The sequence below is a fragment of the Blastomyces dermatitidis genome (assembly GCF_000003525.1).
Source record: "Blastomyces dermatitidis ER-3 genomic scaffold supercont1.1, whole genome shotgun sequence".
Classification (NCBI taxonomy): Eukaryota; Fungi; Ascomycota; class Eurotiomycetes; order Onygenales; family Ajellomycetaceae; genus Blastomyces; species Blastomyces dermatitidis.
Window position 1 is genome coordinate 1,892,319 of NW_025544774.1, and position 9,480 is coordinate 1,901,798.

The 9,480-nt window shown below is 37.5% G+C and overlaps 2 protein-coding genes and 1 pseudogene across 3 annotated transcripts; 2 read left to right on the forward strand and 1 right to left on the reverse strand.

Moving 5' to 3' along the window:
• Positions 1-1,016: 1,016 nt before the first annotated feature.
• BDCG_00272 (uncharacterized protein) lies at positions 1,017-1,510 on the forward strand (the record flags this gene model as incomplete). Its single annotated transcript, XM_045415789.1, has 1 exon — positions 1,017-1,510. The coding sequence occupies one exon, from the start codon at positions 1,017-1,019 to the stop codon at positions 1,437-1,439; it is 423 nt and encodes a 140-aa protein (XP_045271652.1). The 3' UTR covers positions 1,440-1,510.
• Positions 1,511-4,380: 2,870 nt separating this feature from the next.
• Positions 4,381-7,211, reverse strand: BDCG_00273 (uncharacterized protein). Its single transcript, XM_045415790.1, has 4 exons — positions 6,529-7,211; positions 6,159-6,438; positions 5,610-6,080; positions 4,381-5,529 (listed from the first exon to the last, which is right to left on the reverse strand). Exons 1-4 carry the CDS (start codon positions 6,699-6,701, stop codon positions 4,891-4,893), a joined length of 1,563 nt encoding a protein of 520 aa, XP_045271653.1. The 5' UTR covers positions 6,702-7,211; the 3' UTR covers positions 4,381-4,890.
• BDCG_16086 lies at positions 7,140-7,220 on the forward strand (annotated as a pseudogene). The gene has a single exon. The product of its transcript is annotated as a tRNA-OTHER (tRNA).
• The last annotated feature ends 2,260 nt before the right edge of the window (positions 7,221-9,480 follow it).

A 9,480-nucleotide genomic window follows, 5' to 3' on the forward strand; every position in this document is an offset into this window, starting at 1 on the left:
ATTCATTGTCAGAGAATTCATGAAAACTGCTTGAGCATTTGGAAAATGCTGAGAAAGAGATTGCAATCTATGAGACAGCTAGTAGAGACTGCTCTGTTACACATCAGAGATGTTAGACAAGAAATGCTGCTTGAGACTTCTCATTTTTCTCAAAGGGTTTTTTAGAGATGATCTCACAGTGATGAGTCAGTGTCTTGTAGACTCTGTAGCACTCTTCTTCTATTTTCTCTCAAAGGGTTTTTTAGAAGTTTAATGAGACTACACAAGTGTAAAATTCCTGAAGCAGTTAATAAGGAAAGAAAGGAATATTTGAAATCAACAAAAAGATTAATATTAATTGACCTGTGAGTCACTGCTAATCTAATGGGGCTGCAGCCTGCTGAAAAAGTAAAAAGAAGGAACCTCAGGACCTACTCATCAACAACCACACTTTCATCAAACTCATTCTCCACTGTTGAAGTCTCTGGCACTGACATCTTTGTCTGCTGAGAAGTTAGTGCTGCAGCGCCGCAGGAGAGCAGAAGGAATGCATGAAATGTCAACTTATCAACTTACAAAGCATCTCAGTCATCTGCTTCAATTGAAGTGAGATTCTCTTCAATCAGTGATTGATCTCTGTGATGCTTTCAATGGCGGCGCCAGCTGACCCCTTCTTGGGGCCAGTCATTCTGAGGTGTTTTTCCATCTCAGAGACTCATGCTTTCATCTTCTTTTGCAGACAAGTAAGGAGGACCTCCTCAGCCTTGATGAAATCCACCAATGCTTGGAGCTCTGAGACCCTTGCTCTGTACTGCTTGGGCACCTGGGCTCCTTGTCAGAGCCGACACGACGCCTTCTTGTAGGGTAGGTAATACTTACAGGGAGACAGGAGTCATTGTTGCAGGCGCAACAGAAACAACGGGAGTGGGAGAAGAGACAAGTGCATAAAATCCCCCCCTTCTTCAGCTGCTTGGCGCAGCGCAGGCAAGTAGCAGTGCCGGCCAGAGGCCGCACTGGAGCCTCCCCACAGGGAGAAGATGAAGGAACCGCGGGACCCTGCGGACCCAACCCAGCAGCATCCCGAGCAGGCTCGGGCGTGCCGCGGGAGGGGAACTACAGATTGGGCTCCTCGGAGCCACTTGTCCCCGGAAACCAAGCTCTCCCCAGGTTCCTCTCTGAATGACCACACAGGGTCATACACCTTTTTTTGGCCGGGGGGGGGGGCGGCGTCGCAACAGCGGCGGGGGGGGGCAGGGGACAGACCAGACACAGATGAACTGACCGGCAGAAGGGACGACACCTCACTGCAAGGCACGGCGACTACCGCCGCGGCCACAAAAGAAGCAGGAGGAGGAGGAGGTGTGGCAATGGGAGCGGTGCTCCCGCAGCTCATTGACGCCGCTGCCTCCGCCTCCAACCTGGCTTTCTTGGCGGCCACGGAGGCCGCCGCCGCACCATGAAGATGTTTGTTACCCACTAGAAAACATCAGAATAAGCCCTTGATTGTCCTCCAAGGATGATACCCCCATGCACTCACTGTTGCGATTGAGGGGGGGGAAAGAAAAATGTTTCACAGGGAGAGAGATCTTTTCAAAAAATCCTGTCACTACTGTTAGCTTTGCCTCTAAAAACACACCACTTTTGCAGGGAATTTCATACATAGAATAGAATATGTTGGGAGATCTGCAAGCCTCTTGTTAACTATGTTTTCCACATTTCAAATTGATATATAAGGAACCCACTTACTATGTGTTTGAATTGGACAAAGGTGGGAAAAGGAAGACCTATACAGTCAGCAGAAAAACTCATCTATTTCTTTGTACCATGCGCAGCACACACACTGTCAATCAGTTAACAACTGTTGCTATACAACAAAGATACTTTCTAATCCAGTAATCTTGAGAGTATAGGAACTATGCTCTTAAAGAGAAGGGCATTGTCATGCTCCCAGCCATGCCAAGGCCTCATTGCAGTTCCACATGACTCATCACTTCCATGCGGATGATTTCATCCTGTCTGAACCAGTTTTCAACCACTCTATGACATCATTTGAATATATCATAGAAAGATCTGATTGATGAATATGAGAACCCTGCTTCTATATGAGGTCAGCAGATTACTTTTTCTTGGCAATGAGACACTGCTGAGGTATTACTCCAGCTATCCTCACTCATGAAATGAGAGAAGGGTATTCACTCATTGTCTATATAGAATAGCTAGATGCTGGCTTCTCATCAAAGAAGTCAGTGATTCATTTTACTGCTACTGAAATATACACAAGAGTTACTGTGTGCCTCATACAATCTTCTTAGTATACTAAGTATTATATCTGTGATATCCTCACAATAACTCTATAGTCTATGAGCTCACTATTCAAGCAAGATAGTCAAGCTCACTCATACAGCTTCTCAAACAACTACCTCTATGTGACACCGCCGACTAGCCACCGCTTCGGTTCCGCCATGTTACAATATCAAGAACATCAGTGATTCATCTATTATATTAATATCAGTAATTTAAATAACAATAGCAGCAGCAAGAGTAAAAATAACTGATAATACTCTTAAGTGTATCTATATCACTGCTGCAAAAGCTCAGAAGAAAGAGATAAGTAGCTATTTAAATACTCTGATAAAGTAGTCTGATAAATAAATAATATATAAGTACTATATTAAGTATATTTTTTCTTATCATTTGAATACTGCTTGTGATAAGATAAAGAGAAGCTCAAAGTCTTGTATAAATTATAATTATGAGAAAAAGAGATATATAATTAGACTGACCATGTGACCGTGTCTGGGATCAGAACCAGAATTTTTGATAGTCTCATTGCCAATTTGACAGATCTCATTACATGGTTCTAACATTAGATAGTAGTCTCATACTGTCTCAGTGAAACTTACTGTCTACTCTTGTCACATTTTCCAAATGAGATCATGATTTCCACTTCTCAATTTAAATTATTTTTATTGCTTTAAATGACTTTAAATCTCATTTGAGTATTATCAAAAAGTGTTACTTTTTAAAAAATTAAAAATAGTCTAAAAAAAATCTTAAAATGTCTAAAAATAGTAACTTTATACCAAGAATGAGACTAAATGAGATCAAATGAGATCACTTTCTCATTTTTTTCAAGTCATGATTTCATTTTGAGATCTGATATATAGTCACTTTACATGTTTATTTAATGATTAGTCTCAGCGGGATTCACACCAAGAAATGTATGAGATCAGACCAAATGAAATCAAATGTGAAATTCATGATCTCAGCAGTCAGTCTATATATAATTATCTCTGAAGAATTAAAAGAATAAGTTAATAATCTAATTTAAATATATAACTTTTATCTTTCTATATTAAATAATTTTAAGAAAATAATAAAGAGAGTTATATTGAAATCAGTAAAGAATCTTTTAAAATAGATTAAGAAAGTTAAAACTCACTGACAGAAAGTAAAAGCTTAATATATAAAGAGTATCACTATTGTTCTAAAAGCTCTGAATATCATCATCAGTACTGCTGAAAAAGTTAAAATCAAGATTAAGAAGATTAAGTTAAATATTAAAAGAGTGAAATTAGAAATTGAAAAGAAAAAAGTTATTATAGAAAAGAAGAAAATCACAATTAAAAAGATAAAACTTAATATTAAAACTATCAAGCTTAAAGTGTATTATAAGCTTTTAAGAATAATAGTTAGTTATATTAAAGAATAAAAATCAGTGATGAAGAATCTTATAAATTTAATAAATAATATCAATATTAAAGCTAGTTATATTATTATTGAAATGTATGAAATAATGAAGTATATTCAGAGATTTATAGATTATCTTAATAAGAATTCAGTCATAGTCAGTGACAGTAGTAGCAGTGATGAGAAATTTAATAATAGTAATAATTCTCTTTTTATCTCTTTTACTAATATCTCTACTACTACTATTAATTCTTCTTTCTCTTTCTTTTTTAATCTTCTGACTCTGATTGATTCTCTGACTATAAGCAGTACTGAAACTCTTGATATTCTCAGTGAAAAAGTAAGTTAGAATCAGTAAAATAATTCTCAGATTTATACAGAAGTTAATAATAATATAAATAAATAAATATATAACTCTCAATTTCTCTGAAACTCTCTTTTTTAAATAGTGAATGATTATTAATACTGACTCTTCACAAACTTTAATATCAATTCACAAGTTCTCTGAAATAAATATTGATATAAATATGATAGAAAACAATGATAATAATATAAAGATGATTTGAAGAATTCAGGAGAAATTACAGAGAGATATAACAAATTTTCAATAGAAGATAATTTCAGTAAATGAGATATTTTTTAGAATTAGTGATTATATAGATAGAAATTGATGATATTATTAATACAATAATGATTTTATTCTGTTCATAACTCATTTACAGTGATTTCACAGCTAATTCATCATTATATTAAGTTTTACAGTTCAGTGATGGCGTCGCCGACTGGCACGGCGGAACAACCATAACCTGGTTGTATAATAAGCCTACGTTTTTCCGGTATGGATATTACATATGAGATCACGTGTAGGCGGAGCGATCGCTAGGGCAACGCCACTGGGGCGGGCGCCGCTAAATCTTTCTTGCGGAATCAATCAGGCTATCGCTATGCAATCGGGCTCATCAAGGACTCAGATTTCTGAAATTTAGTGGTCCGACTGCTGGCGCTAAAGGGAGGCCATGCTGTCCCGGGGAGCAGATTTCAAGGTAGATAAGCACGTTGTCCTTGTGTGTAAATATTAATCAACATGTTTGAGTTTTAGCAGGAAGATGATTAGAACCTTATTGGAACAGGTATGAAAAATGAAGAAGAGAAAAGGAATGCAATGGATAGAAGTACCAGAAAGACAGTAGCGGAGGAAATAATAATATCAACACTAATCTCTCATCCCCACCTCTCCATAAACTTCTCCTGCGCTTTGTCCCCGCCTTGAAAGATATCAACATCAAGCCCATCAATCCCTTTGCGAAGCACTTCAATCCGACTTTCCAAGCTGCCAAGTTTCGGATTCTGCGCGGCATCAGCCATTGAAACCTCGAAAGGCGAATCTGCATACAGCGCTGAATGCAGTAACTGGGCCGCTTGGTCTGCTGCTTCTAGGTAGACGGAAAGAGGCGACTCTGCGGTAGACTGCAGATTTTGAAGCATTTCCAGCATGTGCTGCTGCTTCTCATCAAGAGCTGCTGAAGGGTTATCTGTTAACCTGCTTTCCACTAGATCGATAATGGAAACTCCAAGCCGCCGGAGGAGCTGATCAAGGGCTTTTGAGCTATGATCAAGCGGGAGAGATATTGAACTTCTTCGGTCAGTGTCCTTAGGGGTTGCGGGCGCGTATGATACTCGAGACAATCGTTTTTGTGCTGTGGTTGTTTTACTTGTCTGCTGCTCTGAAAGTTCACTCTCCCGTTCACATTTGTATTTTGCAGCTAGATAGCTTAACGCCGTCCGGTGGGATTGTCGGTTATTTAGCCTCTCCGTTATTCGCTCTGTGGACTGTGTTAATTCAAGTATAGTATCGAAAATCTAACTTAAAGTTAGATTTTATGTTCATTCGTCGGTTGCATATGATAGCAAAGTGACATAGAAAGGACGAGAGTACGAACTTGTTCCAATTGCTGCTGAGAAGTAGAATGAGCCTCTGTCCCCCTACTCTGAAGAGCACGAAGTATCGGATCCCTGAATTGCTGCTCGGTGGCCATTTCTGAAAGAATCTCAATCTCCGAATATAATGAGCTTATCTCTTCCTGGAGAGCCGCTACCGCTTCTTCATCGTATTCATCCAGGCCAGGTGGGCTGCTTTGTAAAGTTTCAGTATAGAGCCGATCCAACCGTGAGTGAACCGCCTCGGCAAGGTATCTGGCGAGTTTCGCGGTAAGCTCGATAGCCCGTGCTCTAAGCTCCTTATAATTGGTATCTATTTGAATTGTCGACGCTATTTTTTCCAAGCCCTGCATGGATCGGTCGTCGTCTTTCAATTTACTAGCCAATTGAGGGAGCAAGGTATTAGCTTCGGTGGAAAATAAAGACTGCACTGAGCCAAGAGTCGCCTCAAAGTCGTGAGTGAAGTCTTCAACCTGCAAGAGGACGTCAATATAATGTATGCAATAAAGAAAACAACATGCATGCAGTGTTCAAGGTGGGTGCAAATGTACAGCAACATCAATCTGCTCCTTCTCCCGCGCGTTTTTATTTTTCAAATGTTCCCATGCCTTCGCCTCCCGTTGTCGCGACCGGATTCCATTGCGGATTTGGGAGTTTAGCTCCTTGCATTGCACCTTTAGGGTCTTAGTTTGGTGCTCAATGGCCGCGGTCGAAGCTGTGAGTGATCCAATCGCGTCGCGGATTTCATCGTCCAGGAAAGGTCGTGTGGATGATATTTCTTGTCCTTGTAAGATAGACTTGAGGGAACCAGTTGCTTCGAGTTTTATATACCTTAGAATAAAGGAGATATCGGTTAGCAAGAGCTTCTTGGCTAGAGGCAGATTGCAGTAGTGTTTGCGAGAAGCATAGGACAGGACGTACAAGGTAAGTTCCTCCTTTGACAGAAGGGTTTCTGGTGTGAGATGGGTTTCTATCCATTTGCAAGTGTCGGCATCTACCAGAGTAGCAGCGATGTCCTCGCGTTTAACGGGAATGTTTCGTTCCCTGAACGCATTGGCAACCTTCTCATGCAGTGATATCTGGTTGCTTTCCATGGTTTGGTTCTTCCTCGCCAGATTCTCCACACGTGAGGATTGGCGCTGGATCAAAGCCTACAATTGGCGTCAATAAACAAGCCCAAAGCCCAGGAGATAATCACGGAGATCGTCCCTGGAACTTTATCTACACATGCAACGTGGTTTAGATAGCAAAATACTTTATTAATTATTCTATCTGTTTCAGCTATTGTGGCGGACATATTGCTTGTGAAAACAGAATGTTCCCAGCCCCCCCTGAAAATTAGTAGCAAAACACCACAAAAAAATCAAAATATTCACATTACTCTAGAATCATTCAATTATCATTCAATACATGTCTTTTTCAATCAAATATCATTCAAATACGCGCCTTTCTTACCTTTATCATCAATATGCTATCTCAACTTAGTGATTTCACTATCAATGAAATTGTACACTTTCTTAAGAATGATTATAGCCAGCGTGGCTCAGTTGGTAAGACTGGTAATCAAGGCCGCACACATTAAGAGTTCGTGGGTTTGAATCCCACCGCTGGCACCTGCTACTTCTTACTCATGAAAGCCTTCATGTAATAAAAACTGAGCTTAATTAATAAAACTTAATATAAAGTAGTGTTGGCCCTTACGGCCGTTGCGGTTAGCGATCCCACTAGATCACGTGACCCACCACTATATTATGTTCCTGTAGATAGATCTATCAATACAACCTTCAACTATCTCACAGGTTATAGCCTGAATGACATGTTTTTCTTTTGAGAACATTGCATCAACATTTTTTAATATGAATAGTTTATCTTTTTTTTTGAAAAGACTTTTACTCTTTATTAGAGATATTTCATTTTCTCTGAATCTGCTAATCAGCAGATTCATATACTTTATATTTTTAAGAAAGTATGTTCTTTATTGTGAAGAATATCACTCTTTTTTTTTTACATATCTAGAAGAAGCAGAGTTATCTTAATATAAGTGATACATCTGTTACTTCAGAGTTCAGCTCAAGACTCAGAATCACACACTTCACTAGATAACTTATTAATAGAATAATTACTTATTATGAGAAGACTTCTGACTTATAAGATAAGACTGAGATCAATTTTCATCAGAGTATGAAATTTGATAATGAGATGATGAAGAAGCTTTAAAATAAAGAAAAGCAGAGTTAATATTCATCTACAGAATCTGTTTATTTTAACTCTTTAAATTCTTCACTATCTTTTATCTTTAAAATACTGACTTTTAATGATGATCTGAATCAATCTATCTATTACACTGCAGATAATCTTATAAATCTTATACAGATAATACTACAGAATCAGATAACTACAGCTGAAATTACTTAATATCTCATTACATCTATCTCTGTATAAAGAGACACTATAAGAAATGAGTTGTAAGAATATCAGAAGAAAGTTAAATATACACTAGATATTAAATTAGTAACTATATTTAATAACTTTAATTATAAAGTCTGATATATTAATATATTAACTGATGTGAAAGTTATTAATGAAACTGATATTCTATTAAAAACTTAATAAGAATTCTCTTTTACACATTATATTGACTCTGAGAAGTGAAGAATTCATTTCAAATCTCTATATAGATGTATACTATTGAGTCTTGTTGAAAATGTTTGAATCACTATTGAAATCTTGAAAGCTGATAATACTACAGCTCTGTGAAATAAGATTAATATTAAATATATAATATCACTGATAGAAGAATGAATTAATATCTTTAAGAAATTGACAAAATTACAAGTTAAGAAGAATAATTATCTTACTTTTCAGAGATATTTCTGCTATCTTATTATCTATTACAAGAAGCTCTGTCAGAGTACTGAGAATGTATATCATAATCTTTTTCTCAACAATCTGCAGAATTATTAAAGACTGTTTATCAAGACACATTTGAATGAGTTTTTCTTCACTGATCAGAGACTCATTATCAACATTGATATTGATGATTTGATGAAGTAACTAATCAATTGTACATTTAAGAAGATTATCACTGAGTGAAAAAAGCAGCCTCAGGCCGATTCTGTGACTGCGAAGAAGAACAAAGATAAGAACAAAGATGAGAAGAAAAGCACACCTGTATGAAAGTGCACTCACTGCAGGAGATATGAACATACTGTTAACAGATGTTTCATCTTACACTCTGATAAAAAGAAAAAGAAGAATGACAAGAAGAAAGAGTCAATACAATCTTCAACTATCTCACAAGTAGAACTCTTTACTGCAAGTCAAGTTATTAATTAAACAAGATTTTGCAAACATTTGTTAAAATCAGTATAAAATGTTGATATTTGTAGAATAGTTGAAGGTTGTATTGATAGATCTATCTACAAGAATATAATATAGTTGGTGAATCACATGATCTAGTAAGATTGTGTAAGAATAAGTGTTGAGAGTCCCGCGGTTGATCGGCCCTTCTATCAGCAGGCGCTGATGATGATTGAGCTCTTTTGCTTCAGTAGTCTACAGATTATGAGACTGTTAAGTGTAAGTCTCACTGTGGTCAACATGCATGAGTTCAATCTCAGAATGAACTTAAAAATTTCTAACAAATACTCTTGAACATTTTAACAGTGTCAAGAGACATTTCAGAAGTATGCTCTAGAAGTCTCATGAGCTCTAGAACTGAGTGATTCAGTTCATTATTAAAAAGAAGTCATTGTGAGAAGGCTACTGAAGAGAGCTACTGAGAAAAAGTATTGTACTCTGTGATAGCTGGTCTGAGAGAGAGTGTTGAAGGTCCTGTGATTGATCGGCCCTTCTATCAGCAGGCGCTGGTGA

Excerpts from the sequence above, each read along its gene's own strand:
- BDCG_00273 (XM_045415790.1), bottom strand. The coding sequence starts at position 6,701 with ATGGAAAGCAACCAGATATCACTGCATGAGAAGGTTGCCAATGCGTTC. Across the intron at positions 6,439-6,528 it reads TCAAAGGAGGAACTTACCTT|GTATATAAAACTCGAAGCAA; the intron begins GTACGTCCTGTC and ends CTTTATTCTAAG. Across the intron at positions 6,081-6,158 it reads AGGAGCAGATTGATGTTGCT|GTTGAAGACTTCACTCACGA; the intron begins GTACATTTGCAC and ends GTCCTCTTGCAG.